The sequence below is a fragment of the Nannobrachium achirus genome (genome assembly GCF_963921795.1).
Source record: "Nannobrachium achirus genome assembly, chromosome: 9".
NCBI classification, from domain to species: Eukaryota; Metazoa; Chordata; class Actinopteri; order Myctophiformes; family Myctophidae; genus Nannobrachium; species Nannobrachium achirus.
Genome location: NC_137818.1, coordinates 19,914,472 through 19,935,092, shown reverse-complemented (window position 1 = coordinate 19,935,092; position 20,621 = coordinate 19,914,472). Strand labels below are relative to the sequence as shown.

At 45.5% G+C, this 20,621-nt stretch overlaps 1 protein-coding gene across 1 annotated transcript in view; it reads right to left on the bottom strand.

Annotated features, from left to right (window-relative positions):
- Positions 1-869: 869 nt before the first annotated feature.
- The window catches only part of cttnbp2nlb (CTTNBP2 N-terminal like b), a 50,237-nt gene continuing 30,485 nt past the window's right edge, over positions 870-20,621 (bottom strand). The window contains exons 3-7 of the mRNA XM_080734025.1: positions 17,507-17,776; positions 11,843-11,950; positions 4,224-4,661; positions 3,180-3,575; positions 870-2,831 (exon numbers count right to left, since the gene is read on the bottom strand). Coding sequence (XP_080590151.1) covers positions 2,262-2,831; positions 3,180-3,575; positions 4,224-4,661; positions 11,843-11,950; positions 17,507-17,776 — 1,782 coding nt within the window. The 3' untranslated portion in view covers positions 870-2,261. The remainder of the gene's footprint in view (positions 2,832-3,179; positions 3,576-4,223; positions 4,662-11,842; positions 11,951-17,506; positions 17,777-20,621) is intronic.

Below are 20,621 nucleotides of genomic sequence, written 5' to 3'. Positions count from 1 at the left end.
GGACTACACCTACATTTGCTAGACTGTTAAATTACTATTGTGCTTAATTCATACTCTGTCGAAAGACGGTTCGCACAACAGAAACTGCAGTTCGACTAGCCAGTGGTGGAAAGTAACTAAATCAAGTACTGTACTTACTGTACCATTTTGATTTCTTTTTTAACTTAATGGAGTATTTCCTGGCGGCTGATCAGGGACGTGCAGAGAATGTTAGAGGCAGGGGCTGAAATGACTAAAAGGGCCTTTTGGTGAAAATATAGAAAATAGCAGACCTCCAAGCTCACTACGCGTCGCACTGCGACACGTTGTGAGCTTGGAGGTCAGCTATTTTCAGTGTGTGAAGCCACACTGAACTAAGCATAATCAAGTCAATACTGGAAATGTGACTTAACGACATGGATTTCTACACAGAGAGGGCAATACTTTCAACATAAGATGCTGCATTCAAGTTCAGGAGAGTTTGGACAAGGCAATTCTCTTGAACGCTGCCTTCAGGTATGGCATGGAAAGAGGGCATTTGCATTTCTTTCACCATAGTAAAAATGGCATTCATGGTCTGGAGAGAGGGTACTTTTTACAGTCGGATAAAAGGGTATGGGCTCAAGCCCCCTTTGATGTCTATGTGTACACGTGCCTGCGGCTTATAAACTCTTTTTGTGCTCAGCTGACATTACTCAGCTTTTAGTAGCCAGCGGATTCTCCCAATAACCAATGACAACCAACCACTTGTCACTTCCTGGGAACGTCCGCCTTCGATTCCCCCGATTGGACAGAAGGGAAAAACAGTGGTTCAATCATAAACGCAAGGTGCACAAGATCATAATTCCACTCCATTGAAATGCATTGGTGGAATCCACTCTGTGTGACCATAACCTAACAGAGTATTTCTACATTGTGGTATTCATAGTTTTACTTGTGTAAAAAATGTGATTAGTTTTTTCCACCACTGCTACTGCTGCTTGTAGATTGCCTATTTCAGCAATTTACGTTCTCACTTGTATTTATTGTACAACAGCTTGGCTTCTTACTGGAGTATTGGTGTAGTCTCTGTACATATCTAACTGTAGGAAGAATAATTTCGAAATAGAAGAATTGAGACTGCGCACTGCATCACGCTCCCTAAAGTGTCTTTTTAACAGACTACTACCTGGGTGATGTTTCAAGTGTCTCAGTCTTCCTCAGATCAAGAGCGAGACCCTTAAAACATCACCTGCGTGGTCATCTATTAAGAAAGACTCTTAGTAAGCATCAAGGGAACAGAAAATAACATGTTTCTTTTTTAAGAAACCAACTTACATTCACTGTGAATCCTAAAGGCCTTTGTGTTGTGACCACATATTCTGTGATGGTTCTGTCGACATCATTGACAGTAACAATCTTGACAGTAACTGAGATAAATAGAAAACAAAGATGTTTAAAAAATACAAGATACAAAAGACTAAACAAATAAATCAAAGCAAACAAATCGTTTAAGTTCCAATAAAAGAATCCAGAATATTATACTATACTTTATGTCAGTGTTCTTCTCCAATCCATTGCTAGGTAGTGGCATAGAGTTTAGGTACTTAAATAGGCCTGTTTAGGACAATATACAGTCGTAAATATGGCTAGGCTTTAACATACGCTTGTAAATGCATTGTTTGAAGCAATGCGGCTTTGAGACATTTGCCTGTCAGTCCGATGTATACTATCGAACAAAAGTTGCGCGTTTAAAATAGCCAATTGAGGGCTAGCCAATCAATAATATGACAGCAGGAGTCAATTAGAGCAGTCTTTCTTAAAGTGGATTCTAGGGACCGTCTGGGTTCCATTAGGGGGGTCTAAATTGACCCTTACAAGTCTGTAACTCTGACAGTACCCGTCAGGGTCCATTTGGTTCCATTTGTGTATACTGTCAGAGTTAAGGGAGAGCTTGGGGAGAACCATTGAATTAGGCACTGCTAAAGGGGAGTGCAAGTCAGACACACAACTCATGTGGGACCAGATATCCCAGTGATTCTCAACCTTTTGAATGTCAATGCCCGCCCCCCAGTTTGATATGCATTAGGCCACGGACCCCCATTTGATACCATTTGTTATCTCTGGGACCCCCAATCTACACTGTGAAATCCTCAAGTGTTCATTTAACTCAGAGAGCATACGAATGGAACCAAAAATGTGTCAACAATTTGTTACAAGGGTCCATCTGTACTCTCTCATAGTCACAGACCCGTAAAGGGTCGACGTTGAGAGCCAGTAGCTTTAGCCCTTATAGCTACTAACTAGGAGGACAACAGCAGATCGGGCTCTTTGGCGCCGCCCTCCTGCCCGTTGCTGTTAACGTGCCCGCAGCTCCCGCCGCCGCCGGTCAGCTCCGGGAAACGCGACGACGCGCCGCCCGGACCCGGCGAGCCCGGCGTCGGACTCATCCCCGGCTTCTTGGGCGGGATCGGCGGAGCCGTGTGACCCTGGCTCCGCTCCGAGCGAGGCGTGAGCGGGGAGCGGATGCCGGCCAGGCCGGGCGAGAGCGGTCCCCCCGAAGGGGAGCGCCCCCCGGGGGGAGGGGGCGACGCTACGTTGCGGTAGTCTGTGCCGAACGGCGAGCTGCTGACGGGGGAGAGCTGCTTGACGCCCGCCTGCTGGCTGGTGAAGCGCGAGAGCACCTGGGTGACGGTGTTGCGCGCCAGCTGCTTGGCGGCGGTGTTCTCCGGCGGCGGGGCGGCGGCGGGAGGGGGGACGGGCGTGGCGGTCGGGGAGAGGTCCCTGGGGGAGAGCGGCGCCCCCTGCTGCTCCAGCTCTGCCTGCGTCTGGAACTTGTGTCGGGCGGCGTGGAAGCGCTGGTTGATGCCCGCCTGGAGGAGGGAGGAATCTTTATTATTACCTTTTTACCTTTTGGTAATTACCTTTATTACCAAACCTTTTCATGTCAAGGACCCCCAAAATGATATGTATTTGACTGCCGACTCCCATCTCAAACTACTTTGTTCCAGGGACACCCCAGAAGCAATGATTTGAGTTAAAAATGTTTTTTAATGCAAATATTTTCTTTTATTTATTATAGATTTAATCCATAATCCATTCGTTTGAAATAGTAATAATAAAAAACTGAATGTAGGAAACCAAGAATATAAATAACCCAGTGTTTGGGAACCAGTGCAACATGCATTTTGGGGGAGCGGGACGGTGTTGTAGAGGCCTACCTGGTAGGAGGACAGGGGGCTGCCCAGACGCTTGGCCAGGACCGGGGAGGAGATGGGGGAGGACGACAGGGAGGAAGAGGCCGTGCTGGAGGGAGAGTGAGGATGAGGAGGGTGAGGGTGGTGTAGAGGTGAATGCGGCAAAGTTGCCGCCGCTCCCCCTCCATTCTCCACCACCGCTGCCGACACGACGGCTGCGCTTCCGTTCTCCGCTCCTCTCCCCTCGTGCGGGAGGGGCTCCGCGTCTTTATGCGCCGCGTGGTGGCCGTTGACCTTTGGCGCGTGGACGGTCTTGGGGGCGGTGACGGCAGCGTTCAACGCCTTGCCGCCGGGCTCGGTCTTGACGGGGCCGGTCGACGTGGCTGGAGCCATCTTGGCAGGCGACTCTTTCACCTCCTTCTAGGGATATAAATTATCGATTAATTCATTAATTGAAAGTTGATAACCTTATTGATCGATCAATGAATTGATAAGCTGTGTTTTTTTGGACCAAAAGGAAAATTCTTGTCCAAAACCAAAACTGAGTGCAAAAACATAACTGCCTTGATGTATATAACATTAACGAGTGTCAACAAGCTTCAGCTGTACACGCACGCATGCACGCACGCACGCACGCACGCACGCACGCACGCACGCACGCACGCACACACACACACACACACACACACACACACACACACACACACACACACACACACACACACACACACACACACACACACACACACACACACAGACACCTCCCCTCTGCAGTGCTATAAGGACCGTTTCATTTCTCTCCAAAGGCCCTTGAATGTGATGGAATATATAATATATTATATATATTATATAATAATATATATGAGCGGTGTTCGTTGGGCACTGGCCTACTCTGGAACGAGGCAAGTGGGAAATGAATGCCCCACCCAGTTATGCAATACCCGTTGTAACCGTCTGTTTGTGTCCCTTTCTGTCAGGCATGCCCAAATATGGATTCATATGTTTAATTTAATCGAATAATTTCTTAACAGCAGATACATTAATTGTTAACATCACTAGATTCCCTACCTCCTTCGCGGTCTCCTTCACCCCTTCCTTCGCTCCTCCTACTCCCCCTCCCTCTAGCCTCCTCCTCAGCTCCTCCACGTGTCTCTCCAGCTCGCGGCTCCTCTCCTGCTCCTTGCGGAGGCGCACCTTCATCTGCTCGCGCTCCGTGTCCAACTCGGCCAGCTGCCGCTCCGCCCGCGCCTCCAGCTGCGCGGCGCGGCCCCGCTCGCCCTCCAGCACCCCCCGGAGGCCCTCCAGGGCGTCGCTCTCCTCCTGGAGCCGGGCGCGGAGCTGGGAGGCGCGCTGGGCCTCCTCCAGCGCCTGGGCCGTGGCCTTCTGCAGCTCCAGCTGCAGCGCCGAGGAGAGCTGCTGCTGCTGCGAGAGCGACTCCTCCGCCCGGCCCGCCACCGCAGCCTGCTCCTGCTCCAGCCTCCGCACTGCCGCCCGCTCCAACTCCAGCTAGAGAGAGAGAGAGAGCAGAAAAAGAGTAAAGCAGTGGTTCTTAAAACGGTTTTGGGCTTTGCACACAGGCCTGTTGCGTTTTTTCAGTTTGCTGCATGATTAAAACGCATTGGATTTGGTGTGCAACGTAGTGCGGAATCCTTACTGCGGATCCGAAAAGGAGTCATAAAAGGAGTCAATGAGTTTTTACCGCATGCAAAAAGACGCACAAATCGATCTGGTTTTGATCGGGAAAAAACACACTGCCGCAGCCACTTGCCGCACGGCAAATTCGGAGCAGGTGTGCATGCGGTCATAGAGAATCATTGGTTTTTAAAGAAAATGAAATTGTCCGTTTCTTTCGTGCGCAAAATCACGCCTGTCTGCAAAGCCCTTAACTTGGGTCCATTTGGCTCGGGTCCATTTCGCCAATATTTGCATACTGGGCCGAGCTTTTTGAATAACATAATGAGATTAGTATTATATATTTTTTTTTACTTTACCACAATTATTATTATTACCCGTATAGGTTAGCATGTGACAGGGACTTGGCCAGACACAGGGGAAAACCTTGGATAGCCACAATGAAAAAGATAGTCAATCCCTAGTGGTCTTTTGCTAGCATTTGTTTTTGACCACTAGGGGGCAAAAGAGTGCTATTTTCCACAGCAGTGTCTGACTAAACATAAAATATCTTCACACAATGAGAACACATCTATTTGAGTCCCATAGCATATTTCTTACATTGTGCTTCTCTCTCTCTTTGTGTGTGTGTGTGTGTGTGTGTGTGTGTGTGTGTGTGTGTGTGTGTGTGTGTGTGTGTGTGTGTGCGCGCGTGCGTGCGTACGTGCTGTGTTACAGCATCCTTTGTGGGTGTAGGCTATGCTTGAGTTGCCGGGGTGTGGCATAAAAACACATACAATACAGTAATACCCCCCCCCCCCCCCCCCCCGCCCCAACTCCATGATACAGCATTTATGACCCCATACCTCGCCCATATAACTAACTCTCTGTCGAACACCAACAGGACACACACACACACACACACACACACACACACACACACACACACACACAAGCCTGGGAGAATATGATCTTAAGCCTGCTTTTAAAGATGACACGCAGAAGGCGAGTCACACAGACAGACAGTCTCTCTCTCTCACACACACACACACACACAACACGCACGCACGCACGCACGCACGCACGCACGCACGCACACAGACACACACACACACACACACACACACACACACACACACACACAGACTCGATAGACCAGAGAGAACAGTCATTTTAAGCCTGCTTTTGTGGTGGTGGCAGATCTCAGGTCATAAGGCTTACAATATGAAAAAGAAATATGTGGAGACAAACATGCATTTGATTAACTCTGAACTTTCCACTCCCTTCCCTTTATTCCTCTTTTGTGCCTGACTCTTCTGAAAGTAAAAGTCCGGAATTCAAAAGGACTGAGAGCTGTATCTTTCCTAGGGTTACTATTTCCGTTGGCTAATCATCAGTGCAAGCTCAAGTTCCACCACGTAAACTCACTACGTCAAACACGATGCAAGCAGGTGGTTTGGTGGAATTCACAGCTAGGAGATATTGGAGTTTATCCAGGTGCAAAGGTACCAAATCTGTATTGCATTTTATTTTACAAAATGGCTGCTTAATGTCGAGGCCATTAAAGCCGTTTGTGGTTTCGGCAAACTTGTGACTTTGTACAGTACCATAACTGCCACAAAATATCCCATAACCTGTGGCAAAGATGCTAAAAACATGTTGGGAAAAGGTCCAAATCAGCTTCAATCAATTTCAGATCAACCCACAATGAAGAAGACTGCATGAGAACGGCAAGAAGATGCAGTATATGTATATAAGTTCTAGTCACTGTAGCAAACGGCGCGCTACTGCGGTTGCTGCCGACAACTGATGTCTGTTTTTATAATTCCCTGCGCTTTATTGACCACAATACACCTACATGTTGGCACAGTTGCACATTAAGACAATATACACCTACATGTTGGCACATCAAGTCTATGTATGCAACGTGCAGCCAAGCCTTTGCTGGGTGTGCTGCTTGCCATGCGTTTAAATCAAAGTCCTTTATTACTTTGCACAGCTGAGTCAGCTCTCAGTGCTGCTGTGGTGTTGTATGTGTGCCCTGAGCACAGCTACATCATGCTATTATAAAGAGGAGAGCCCATAATTTAGCTAATTGGAAACACCTGCCAATCAATTAACCATAGCACACCCCCCCCCCATCTCCACCCAGTCTTAAGTGAGTGAGAGTTCACAGAAATGGAAATAAACAGCTTAAATTTGGCAAAAGTGAATAATCGGTTGCCTTACTCCCTGCATATGCCACCAGGTCAATGTCGAACAACAGTTGCTCTATTTCAACTTGCAAACCATCAAATGGGCTTTTGAAAAACGTACAGTACCTGTCCTTTACCCACATGTTAGTGTGACTTTAGGATTACCAGTAAGACGCCTAAGGGTGACAAGCGACAAAGGGCGAGGTCGCGCCATGTCTTGGCTATCTGGCCAGTGATGTATATCGGACCAGTTACCCATATATGGAGACCCCTGGCACTCATATATGGAGATCCATGTACTGTATATGGAGATAGCCCAAACATGCTTACTCAGTTCTTCGTTAAGTGAAAGTCCTATGACATCTATCACATCTGACATCATACATACAATCCCTTTTATGCCCATATATGGAGATCCCTGTATGTAGAACCAGCCACACAGATATATGGGCTGTCTTGGCCATATATGGATTCTGTTAGTGTGGTATGTGGCCGATGTGTCCTCCAAATATGGGCATTCTCATACGAAGTCCTGATATGGGTTTAATATTGATGACATCAGGGATCTTCATATATGGGCAAAAAGGGATTATGTTAGTGTGATTCCCCTGATATCACAGTGATTCATTCCCTATTTACATTGTTCCCGAGTTGGCCAGGTCGCCGACTAGACGCTCAATTTGGGGGTCCTCGGCATGAAAAAGGTTGAGAAGCACTGTACTGGAGGACCACACTCCTTTTAAAAAGCTTTTGATGAGTAATAAAAGGAACCGCTCTCTGATGAGGTATTGTATGAGTTCACTTGTACCCAAAACAACAGAGGCAGGAAGGCCAGAGGAGCCGGGGGGGGGGACGCCTCAGGAAGCCTTCCTTACGTAAGGCCCCCGTTAGAACGAAGTGTGTGTGTGTGTGTGTGTGTGTGTGTGTGTGTGTGTGTGTGTGTGCGCGAGCTCGCGCACGCATATGTGCATGCAGGGGCGTAACACCAAATTCTGGGCCCTGGGTACAAGGATTCACTGCGGGCCCCCCATGCGTAGCAGATATACAAGCTCACAGCGCGGCACCGAGTGCCGCGCTGCGAGCTTGTAGATCTGCTATTTTTGAAAAATTGTAAAAATGTGCGTAAGACACCTACATATATGTTTCTATGTCAGTGGTGCTCAAACCTTTTCATGTCAAGGACCCCCAAGATGATATGTATTTGGCCTAGGATCCCCATCTCAAAACATTTAGTTCCAGGGACCACCCAGAAGCAAAATTTGAGTTACACATGTTCGCTTAAAAAACACATACAGTATATTCAAAGATTTGCACACATTTTCACAACTTTTCAAAAATAGCAGATCTACAAGCTTGCTCGGTGCCACGCTGTGAGCTTGTAGATCTGCTATTTTTCAATAGCTTAAGTTACTAGGTAGGGCCCCTCCACCTTGGGCCCTAGTAACTCAGTCCCACTCCCCCCCCCCTCCCTGGTGACGCCCCTGTGTGCGTGTGCTGACCTATGGTTAAGTCAGGGACGGTCATTATCTCGGGCTTTCCTGTGCCCATAAAGCCACATGGCGGCCGGTCATTTGAACAATGGTGGTTTCCTGCGCTGCTTCCTATGGTACGGTTGGCGGTGCGCACGTGGTGCGTGCCTGTGTGTGTGTGTGTGTGCACGCGTGGCTGCGCATGTGTATGTGCACGTCGTGTGCAGCAATATATTTTTGTACTGTACGTTTCGGTCCCAAGAGTTCCTTCCTGGACATGTAGCGGAGCCAAAAGTACAATATTTCTATTTGGAATGCAGTGGAGTTAACCCATTAAAACTGGGAAAGCATTATGTGTGATTTTTGATTTTGGCATTTAAAAAATAGCAGATGTACAAGCTTGAAGCACGGCACGAAGTGACGCGCTGCGAGCTTGTACATCTGCCATTTTTTTTATATATTTGAAAAATCTTGATTTGGAAGGCATTTTTAGTATCGGCCATAGATCTTAATATTAATAGCTTAAAATCTTAGAAAAATAAATTATAATAATACTCAAAAAATTTACTTAGGTACAGTGCTCAAGTAAATGTACTCAGTTGCCGTCCACCACTGCAATGTGTGAGTGTGTGCGTGTGTTTGTGTGTGTGTGTCTACAATGAATGCAGAGAGGCCGAGCCCACTCCACCCTACTGTGTTATACAATGGAGCTCGGTGACGCTGGTGCACTCAGTCTTAAATCAAAGCGCGCACTGCGGAGCGGAAACCCAGGGGTGTGTGTGTGTGTGTGTGTGTGTGTGTGTGTGTGTGTGTGTGTGTGTGTGTGTGTGTGTGTGTGTGTGTGAGAAGGAAGGGAAGAGGGGGAAGTCTGCTCCACACAGATGTGCCTGTCATTCAGCAGCCCGGACATTTTGCAGACTTTGCTATCTTTAACCACTATTACACCCTGTGGTAGACGTCATCGCACAGCGGTGCCGTGGGGCCGAAGAGACAGACAGACAGACAGACAGACAGACAGACAGACAGACACAGTGTCTACAATAGGGATGGGACGATAAGCGCTATTATCGTTTACCGTGTTAAAAAACACTCACGATAATCGTATTGTGGAGATTTAATTTAATCGTGATATCGTCCTCCGTCAATTCACCTTTTATTTGCGGAGCTGCATATCCGGTACCACTTAAACCCTCTATAATTGTGGGCTCGCCTGGAAGGCGAGCACACGTATGTTATCTTCATTATTTATAGTCAGTCAGTCAGTATCTCCTCAAAACTTTGGCGCGATTCATCTCTTAAACGCTTACACCTTTCAACACCATTCAAATTTTTATGTGTTCAGCTTACTGAGGACACGTGTGCTTGTACTTTTGGTTTTGAAATGTTTTGTAGTATAAATATAAAAAAATAAAAATGTTTAACTTTAAGCACCCAATGCATTTCCAATGGGTTTAGTGAGTCCCCAGAGTGGAGAGAAGGATAATAGACCCATGTTTATGTTAAGGCGCTGTGGCTGCAGTGTTCACACTTCAGATATGCTATCTATATCATTGCGTTCACACAGGTCTGCTCTCTGATTTGATCCAAATATCTAAGCTGTGTGATGTATATGTTCTGAGTTAAAACTACAAATATCTATAAATGTCCCTCTCCACTCTACTGATTGAGACAGCTGTGATTAAAGGCCTGTCTGTCATTGGCTGTTCTGTGGTGCTGCAAAGTAACCAAGTACATTTACTCAAGTATATACAAGTACTTGTACCTACAGTACAATTTTGAGATACTTTAACTCTACTTTCCATTTTTGTTACATATACTCTACTATAAATACAGCATTTGACAGCCTCAGTTACTTGTTACTTTGCAGATTTTATTATTAATAAAAAACATAGATGGACCACTTAATACTGCTATGAAGTTGATCTACAATGTGCGCACGCACGCACGCACGCACGCACGCACGCACGCACGCACGCACGCACACACACACACACACACACACACACACACACACACACACAAACAACTGTTACTGTGTTACTGTGGAGACGTTTGCTTGTATTTGTCTTTGAGACATGTTTTGTAGTGTTTTAGAAATTTTACTTAAAAAGAATAAGGTTTTAGGATCCCGGGCAATGGGATTTACAGTATATATATCCTAGAACCCGCAGGGACAATCAGCCGTATTAGTGGTTGTTGTTGGTTGTCAGGGAGATATCACAACCAATGCATTTTCAAATCAGATCCACAAACACAATAAAAGTCATGCTCCACTCCTCAGTCTGGAGTGGCCACATAGAAGAACGCCTTGGTTATAGACATAGTGGAGGACAGATGTGATCTGGGATTGTTAACCTACAGTATATGCACTCAATATACACCTCTAGAACACATAGAATATGTACAGTAAGGTTCAGTAGAGTACAGTAAAAGTACAGTAAGGTTCAGTAGAGTACAGTAAAGTACAGAAAGGTACAGTACAGTAAGGTATAGTAGAGTACAGTAAAGTACAGTAAGGTACAGAAAGGTACAGTACAGTAAGGTATAGTAGAGTACAGTACAGTAAGGTACAGTAAAGTACAAAACAATACAGTAAGGTACAGTAGAGTACAGTAAAGTACAGTAAAGTACAGTAGAGTACAGTAAAGTACAATAAAGTACAATAAAGTACAGTGGAGTACAGTAGAGTACAGTAAAGTACAGTAGAGTACAGTAAAGTACAGTAGAGTACAGTAAGGTACAGTACGGTACAGCAGAGTACAGTATAGTATAGTACAGTAAGGTACAGTAGAGTACAGTAAGGTACAGTAGAGTACAGTAAAGTACAGTACAGTAAGTTACAGTAGAGTACAGTAAAGTACAGTAAGGTACAGTACAGTGGAGTACAGTAAAGTACAGTAGAGTACAGTAAAGTACAGTAGAGTACAGTAAGGTACAGTACGGTACAGCAGAGTACAGTATAGTATAGTACAGTAAGGTACAGTAAGGTGCAGTACAGTATAGTAAGGTACAGTACAATACTGTAAGTTACTGTACCTTACAGTACCTTAAAGTATCCTATTTGTTGGGTTGGAAGCGAGCCCACACTGTTTCGAAGGAACAGTATTTCTAGTTGGTAAAAGGTATTTATAATATACGTACTTGATACAGTCTTTTTCCTCTATCAAATGTCTTTGCAAAAAAATAGCCGATCTACATAGATCTTCTATTTTTTGGCAAATGTTCCGCCCCAGGATAATGGATGTTGGGGATGTTTTGATTATTGCGATAATATCGTAAATCGCAATTTCTTTGGGCACAATAATCGTGATATGAAATGTTCATATCGTCCCATCCCTAATCTACAAACCTGGTAGCATACCACATACCGGTACATACACCACCCTGTTCTTCCACCCGAAATCATGCATACCTGCTGCAGCAGTTTCTCTCTCTCGCTCTGCAACATGCAGGTGATGTCATCCCCCTGCGCAATGTCCTGCGCTCGCCGCCTCTTCTCCTCCTCCAGATCGGCGATCACCTGTTGGCGCCGACGCCAAAGAGAACCGGTCAGGTCACATTGCACCAGATTACTGCCAACAACCACCACCGTCCATCCATGCAGAATATGACTTTTGGTGTTTGTTTGGAACTGAAACTAGGGCCGTTTGAGAACCGGAAGGTTCCCGGTTCGATCCCTGGCCCGGCTCCCCCTGGGTTAGTGTTGAAGTGTCCTTGAGCAAGACATTGAACTGAACCCCTGCTCATCGGGAGCAGTTTGATGCCTTGCATGGTTTCCTACACCGTCAGTCTGTGTGTTAATGTAATGCACGTTATAAAGCACTTTGGATAAAGGCTCCATTTACCGTTGTATTTGATTAACAGAAGACAGAGCCCTTTATGTTTCCCGTAACAAGAGTGAACCCGTCCTGCTTACATTACATATCGTCACCGTCGGGCAGAAACCTTGCATCTCCAAGTTTCACATTTGTGCGTTTTCTCGTAAAGCAAAGCCCTGCTTCACCACACAAGACTGTCGCACAAAACTAGTGAAAACAGCAGACCTACAAGCACACAACGCCTCGCGGTGCGAGGCGTTGTGTGCTTGTAGATCGGCTGTTTTTACTAGTTTAAATCATTTTTAAAATGATAAAACTGTTTTGGACATACAAGGTTTCCACCCTACAAAAACGATATGAGTCATTAGTGCTTACTAAGGAGCTGTGATAAGTCATATCCTCTCTCTCCAGGAGGCCAGCAGTGCAGACTGCTTTAAGAGTCCCACAGGCCTCCGGTTGAACTCTGATAAGGCTGCATAAATATCCACTCTTTTAAGCCCTGGGTGTGGCTACGATGTCTGCCTGCCTCATTACCCTTCATCCACTTCAACAGTGTCTGAAGCATGATGGCACACATGCATGAACATGCATGCGTGCATGCACGCACACACACAAACCCACCCAGGGGGGCGTGCTGAGGGAATTTGAACTTCAGCATAGTAAATGCTGCATCCATGGTTTGGAGAGGGCACGTTTTAGCGACAGGCAAAAGGGTAGGTATGTAGGTAGCCCTCTTTGATATCTGTGTGTGCACATGCCTGCACCCACCCATACACCCACCAATGCAAGCATGCACAGAGACACGCGGCTATATTGTGTCGACGTGAGCCCCAGTGTGAAACGTAGGCTAGGCACAGTCGCAAGGAGGATTTTACAGGGTAGGGGTCAAATTGCTCTTTTTGCACTCTCTTTCTTTTCCTTAAATCTTTTCATTCTGCTGTTATTATACAGTTCATGCTGCTGCATTGTCTGAAGGAAGGATGTACTGTACACAAGATGTAACAATAAAGTACAACCTTGAACCCTTGAACCTTGGTGAGTGCCTGTATGTAGGGCTGTCACGGTTATGACATTTACATGACGATTAATTGTCACTCAAATAATTTCGATTTAATTGTGTTTTTGACGTTGACAATTGCATTTCTGATTGGCTTGTCGGCTTTGAAGTTGCACGAGGCAGATATGACACGTAACCTAATAGTCCAGTCATTTTAGGCCAAAATTTGTCCAAACCTAGAACAAATTGCAATAGTAGCAAACTCAACTGATTTTGTATCCTCAATATGTCCTTAGTGAGGGAAAAAAAGTCCCAAGGAATCCCACCGGGGCAAAGTTTTGAAAACGACCTATCTACCTTCACTTACTATACACTACAATATAAAGGAAAAAATGACTGAAAAAAAATCTGCTTTAAGTGGGATGTGAGGGGTCAAACTAGGGGTTTGTCATCATGCTGAATCCATTGCAGGCATTTGTTTTGCACAAAAAACATTCTGTGGGCTAGAAATGGCCTTAGAAAACAATACACGTATGGGTGCGTTTTCATGTTAGTCGGAGGCCTTAGGGTTTTTTTTTCTCGTGCTAATCAGTCTAAAAGTTCAAAATTTTGCACAGATGTAGCTCAGGGCATGTAACGGACCCATAGTGGGGGTTTTCTAGGCTTTTTATTTTGAAGGGGTTTTCTGTGCAAATGTCAGATTCAAAGACTTATTTTGAAGCCTGCAGGAACTCAGCAGCCAACAAGTGTGCTGATTAAGGGAATTGAGTTCACCTGGTGCCAGTTTGTGGGCGCATGGCAGCAAACCTACAAAATGGCCTCTGTGGTAGAGGGGCGAGGAATGGCAGTCAGATTAAACTGTTTTGATACAGACTACGGCACAGACGGTCCTGGAAGGATGGACAAATGCACAAGGCCTTTTAAATACCATGAACATTGAGACGGACACGGTCACTCAATAGCGCCTAGCTGGAAGGGTCACAAGGTATATTTGCATACATGTTTTGTTTTCTTTGTTGCTGTTAACTGTGGATGCTCTTATTGGGTTTTATTGTTATGATGGGCTGTTAATGTGATTTGGGATGTATGGTAGTTTTATTGGTAATGGAAATGTAGTCATGTATTGGAAATGTTTTTATTCATGATATGTAGGCCTATGAGAAATGTATCTTTATGATTATTTGGAATTTATATGAAATTTGCAAATATGTACAAGTGAAGTGATGCTTATTGATTGACGTTTGGTTTATGTATTGTTTTTCAGTTTTCACGTTGGTTTAATAAAGAACTCAAATCATCAGTCGAGCTTCAACTCTTTCATGTCCAGCTGGGTCCGCTACAGTGAAAACTTCACCCATCTTCACCCATCTCCTCCACATCTCAACTCAGTCTTCTACTCAAACAACGGATAACGGAACATTATATATACGGTCGGTCATTGAAGGTTATATTTAGACATATGCAAAATGGCAGATAAGGAGGAAAAAGTAAAAGAGCTGCTCTGCCTGTTTGAAGAATGGAAGGTTCTGGTAAGAGCAGCAAAGAAACTGTTTAAGTTTAACATTGCTGAGTGTAACCCAAGACTAATCATTGACATGTTTGAGAAGAGTAATGACATTTACAAACTCTATTCTCAGATCCAAACATGCATCACAGTAGATACGATTGTGCGGATAAAAATGGATGCATGTAAATCTATCTCAAGAGATCTTTTTGAAATTGCTAATAATAGCCTAGTAGATGGAAGGTTTTATGGAATAGAAGTGCAAGATTTTCATGAACCTTTTAGCTGTGATCCTTCTCACTTCAAACCCTCACCGGAGACGGCAGCAGAGCTTGCTGCAAGGGAGGCAGAAGAGAAGGCAGAGATGGAGGAACAGGAAAGGAAAGAGAAACTACGGGAGCAGGAAGAGCAAAGGAAAGCTCTGGACGCTCAACAACGTGAGACGGAGAGACGTGAGACGGAGAAACGTGAGACGGAGAGACGTGAGATGGAGAGATGTGAGACGGAGAGACGTGAGCAAGAGGAGCAGCAGAAGAGGCTCCTGGACCAGAGGGAGAAACTCCTGGTTGTCATGGAGCAACACAGGGAGATCCACCAGAAACTGCCAGGCCTGGGTGCTCCGGAAGGCAAGAAGGAAAGGGCCATCAACACACATTTGGAGGTGATGGAGGGAGCAGCAGCAGGTGTGGAGCTCAAAGACCCAACCCAGCAGGGTGCAGCTGCCCTGGGCCCAGAACCAAGGGCACCTGGGGATCCAGTTGGAGATGGCGCTCTACAGGTCGGAGGGGCTGAGCCTGATGCTGTCCCACAGAATCGAGACCAGGTTTTCAGGAGTCCAAAGGACCAGGCCCCTAAAGCATTGGCTCCAGTGGCTCACCAGGAAGACACCCCGGTTGCTTCAGTAGAGATGGAACGTGGTGCTGGAGGAGTGCCACAGCGACAAGGGCACCCTGAGAAAGCATTGGTATCCCTGCCCAAACACCAGGAGGGAAACCTGATTAAGGTGGGAGGAGGACTCAAGGTGGGAGAACGATGGTACAGGTCTTTGCTACCCAGTTTGAGAGTTTTGAATGTGTCTGGGGTTACGTGACTTTTTATGTAAAATCATTGTAATTTTAGGTAAATGATTTTTAAAATCACTATGATTTGGTGGGAGTGTAACGGACCCATAGTGGGGGTTTTCTAGGCTTTTTATTTTGAAGGGGTTTTCTGTGCAAATGTCAGATTCAAAGACTTATTTTGAAGCCTGCAGGAACTCAGCAGCCAACAAGTGTGCTGATTAAGGGAATTGAGTTCACCTGGTGCCAGTTTGTGGGTGCATGGCAGCAAACCTACAAAATGGCCTCTGTGGTAGAGGGGCGAGGAATGGCAGTCAGATTAAACTGTTTTGATACAGACTACGGCACAGACGGTCCTGGAAGGATGGACAAATGCACAAGGCCTTTTAAATACCATGAACATTGAGACGGACACGGTCACTCAATAGCGCCTAGCTGGAAGGGTCACAAGGTATATTTGCATACATGTTTTGTTTTCTTTGTTGCTGTTAACTGTGGATGCTCTTATTGGGTTTTATTGTTATGATGGGCTGTTAATGTGATTTGGGATGTATGGTAGTTTTATTGGTAATGGAAATGTAGTCATGTATTGGAAATGTTTTTATTCATGATATGTAGGCCTATGAGAAATGTATCTTTATGATTATTTGGAATTTATATGAAATTTGCAAATATGTACAAGTGAAGTGATGCTTATTGATTGACGTTTGGTTTATGTATTGTTTTTCAGTTTTCACGTTGGTTTAATAAAGAACTCAAATCATCAGTCGAGCTTCAACTCTTTCATGTCCAGCTGGGTCCGCTACAGGGCATGCTCTAATGATTTAGCTAGGGCGCCCGAGTCTGCGACCTTCGGGGTCGCCACAGCACCAACAAAACTCTGAAAAGTGATGACTCATCACTTTTCATCACTAAAGTCGATGGGAGCCCAACTTGATTTGGCCGCTGTGGCGACCCCGAATGTTGCAGACTCGGGCGCCCTAGCTAAATCATTAGAGCATGCCCTGAGCTACATCTGTGCAAAATTTTGAACTTTTAGACTGATTAGCACGAGAAAAAAAAAACCCTAAGGCCTCCGACTAACATGAAAACGCACCCATACGTGTATTGTTTTCTAAGGCCATTTCTAGCCCACAGAATGTTTTTTGTGCAAAACAAATGCCTGCAATGGATTCAGCATGATGACAAACCCCTAGTTAGACCCCTCACATCCCACTTAAAGCAGATTTTCTTTCAGTAATTTTTTCCTTTATATTGTAGTGTATAGTAAGTGAAGGTAGATAGGTCGTTTTCAAAACTTTGCCCCGGTGGGATTCCTTGGGACTTTTTTTCCCTCACTAAGGACATAATGAGGATACAAAATCAGTTGAGTTTGCTACTATTGCAATTTGTTCTAGGTCTAACCCTAAAATGACTGGACTATAAATATACAAAGAAATGACTGACATATTTGACAACAACATTGATAGTGGAACATTGATAGTGGAAATAGCCGATCTACAAGCTCGTAGATCTAGATTTCCAATTTTTTTTTAAATGTTTGAAAATATACGTATTTCAAATTTTGATGATTATGATGATTATGACAAAACAATTGCGATTATGTAAAACAATTGCGATTAAGTAAAATAATTGCGATTTAGACGATTATGTAATAATTGTGACAGGCCTACTGTATGTACGTGCGCGGTCTCCCTACCCTCCTGTGTCTGCTCTCGGAGGCCGCTAGCTGTCCCATCATCCTCTCCTGCATCCTCTTGCAGTGGGCCATGACCAGCTTGAGCACGGCCAGAGGGTTGGGCCCCTGCGCTCCGCGGCCCCCCGGCTGCCCCCCGGGGTGGTGTGTGTGCTGCTGCTGCTGCTGCTCATGGCGCTCCTCTCCCTCGCTGTCACGCTGCAGCGCCAGGAAGGGATCGCTCAGGTCGTACTGGCCGTAGCGCTCCTGGATGAAAGAGTCCCTGTGCTGAGCCTGAGAGAGACACACACATACACACAGGGAGACACACACACAGTAGTGTTACAATCAGGGTTCCCACACATCTTTACCAATTAATTTCCAAAGACTTTTCCAGAATATTTTACCCGATTTCCAGGACTATATAACAATAATTCAGCTCAATAACGAGTCGCTTACTCCTATGCGCAAATAATCATATTTCAACTGGGGACCCCGGCACCCTGACGAGCACTAAGAGTAGAGGAATTTTGTATAACACGGTTTTATTGTGAAAATATCCGATCGAGGCGTTGTGGGCATGTAGATCGGCTATTTTCACAATTTCTGCCTCTAATATGAGACAATTTGGCCAATGTTTAATATGTCATTTCAGAGGTATTAACAAAATCAATAACCAAAGACAATGCATAGCTATTTTTTCCAGGACCTTCCAGGACCCTTGATCATTTCCAAAACTTTTCCAATACTGGAAAAATATTTTTCTAATTTCAAAATATTTCCAGGAATTTCATGACCGTGGGAACCCTGTAGTACAATACTGAAGAACAGGCACGGACCGCTACCGGACCGCTATCGGACCGCTACTGGGCCTCTACCGGGCGGCAGTGGCTCAGGGGTAGAGAAACCCCCCCCCCCCCGTCATTAGAACACAGAGGGTGCTCGAAGGGTGCCCAGTTCGATCCTGGGCTCCCCCAGAGTTAGTGTCGAAGAGTCCTTGAGCAAGACTCTGAACCCCTAGTTGCTCCCGGTGAGCAGGTTGGTGCCTTGCATGGTTTCCTCCGCAATCGGTGTATGAATGTGTGGGTGAATGTAATGCACAATCATCTCTGTAAAGCGCCTTGGATAAAGGACGCTATATAAATGCACCATTTACCATTTATTTAACACCTAGACTCGGGTTCGAGTCCCGATCCCGACAGCCTTTGCTGCGTGTCACTAAATAATACTGACATATGAGTTCAGTATGGAACTCTGGAACTACCCTTACAGGAGTTTCAGTCCAGTAAGACAATGGTTCTCAAACTTATAAGGCTGTGACTACAACAAAATTATCATATCTGAACTGGGGACCCCAGGCCCCCACCCACCCTGATAAGCACTTGGAACTGAGTTGAGGCATTCCATTTTGTTTGACTCGGTTTCCGCAGATAAATATTGTGAAAATCTAGAAGCTCAAACGTGAGGCATTTTCTTTTTCTTTTCTAATATTATTTGACAATTTGGTCAATGTTTGATCAGTTTTTATATTATATTATTTGGCAATTTGGCCAATGTTTGACCAGTTTTTAATAACAGAATAGTTTGCTATGACTTTTGATGGTCTTTTTTCTTTCTTTTTCTTTTCTTAAAAGTCCTTAAATTGTCACTTCACGGTCATCTTGGGACCCCCCCCCCCCCCAAAAAAAAAGAAACAAAAAAACAAAACAACAACAACCCAACAACAACAACAACCATATGGCGACTCCCCTAGGGGTCTAGACCCACAGGTTGAGAACCACTACCGTGGTCCCCAGAACCCGACCTTAAGAACCAGTGCTTTAACCCCCATCATGCATGCATTCTAACCTAAACCGCTACACATCAGAAGCCCCCTCGGTGTGAAGCGGCGGTCAGCGGTCACATCTCCCCTCTCACACCCGTCACCCTGCCCCCAGGGGAGGGGTTAACATCTGCCCCTAGCAGGGGACCAGCCAGTCCTCCCTCTCCCTCCTCGCCCCTTTGTGTTTGGGTGGGGGGGGGACCATCTGCTCTTTGCATAAACATGGTACTTAGAACATCAATTCACACATTAGACACGCAGACATGATAGCAGCTGGGCCGAACACATGAAGCACATGAAGATGCTTCGAACAACAGCTATATCTTCCAGTACAAATCTCTGTGTGTGTGTGTGTGTGTGTGTGTGTGTGTGTGTGTGTGTGTGTGTGTGTGTGTGTGTGTGTGTGTGTGTGTGTGTGTGTGTGTGTGTGTGTGTGTGTGTGTGTGTGTGTGTGTGTGTGTGTGTGTGTGTTACTATACTGATGCCGGTTATCAAAAGTTGCACTGCACGCCGGTCCTTGTGAAGTGCCAGTGAATGGATTAAACACTAAATAATAAATAAGAGTATAGCCGCACAGTCACAGCTGCTGGTTCAAGTTCTATTGTGGACACGCCAAAAGACCAACGTTTCGGACGCCTACTGAGGGGCTAGGGTTTTTTATTCTGGCCTTGACAGCCCATACATCCAAACAGAAAAGTCCTATCTGATTGCATTAAATGAAGAATTAAACAACGTTGAACAACATTAAACTCACTTGATTGCCACTCGATTTGCCATTCACTTTATGCATGTGCATAGCCTCTATACCGAGTAGTTTATATACTGTACTGAAAATGTTGTCTTAAATGACTTAAATCACTGCAAAGTGGTGTGTTATTCTTGGCACGCTATCTTCTCCCCACGCTACTTCCTGTGCTGCTGCAGGCAGGGTATACAAAGGAGACCCCCTCTCGTCCAATGACACAGCACACACACACACACATGCATGCACACGCATGCACACACACACACACACACGCACGCATGCACACACACACTCAAGCACAAGCACACACACGCACACGCACGCACGCACGCAGGCAGGCACGCACGCACGCACGCACACACACACACACACACACACACACACACACACACACACACACACACACACGTAAATATATTTACATCAGTTGTGGGGACATTACATAGACTTCCATTCATTTTTATGCAAGTCCTGTGGCCTTACCCTAACCTCTATCCCTAAACCTAACCCCTAACCCTAACCCTAACCCTAACCCTAAACCTAACCGTTGTGGGGACCTACTATTTTGTCCC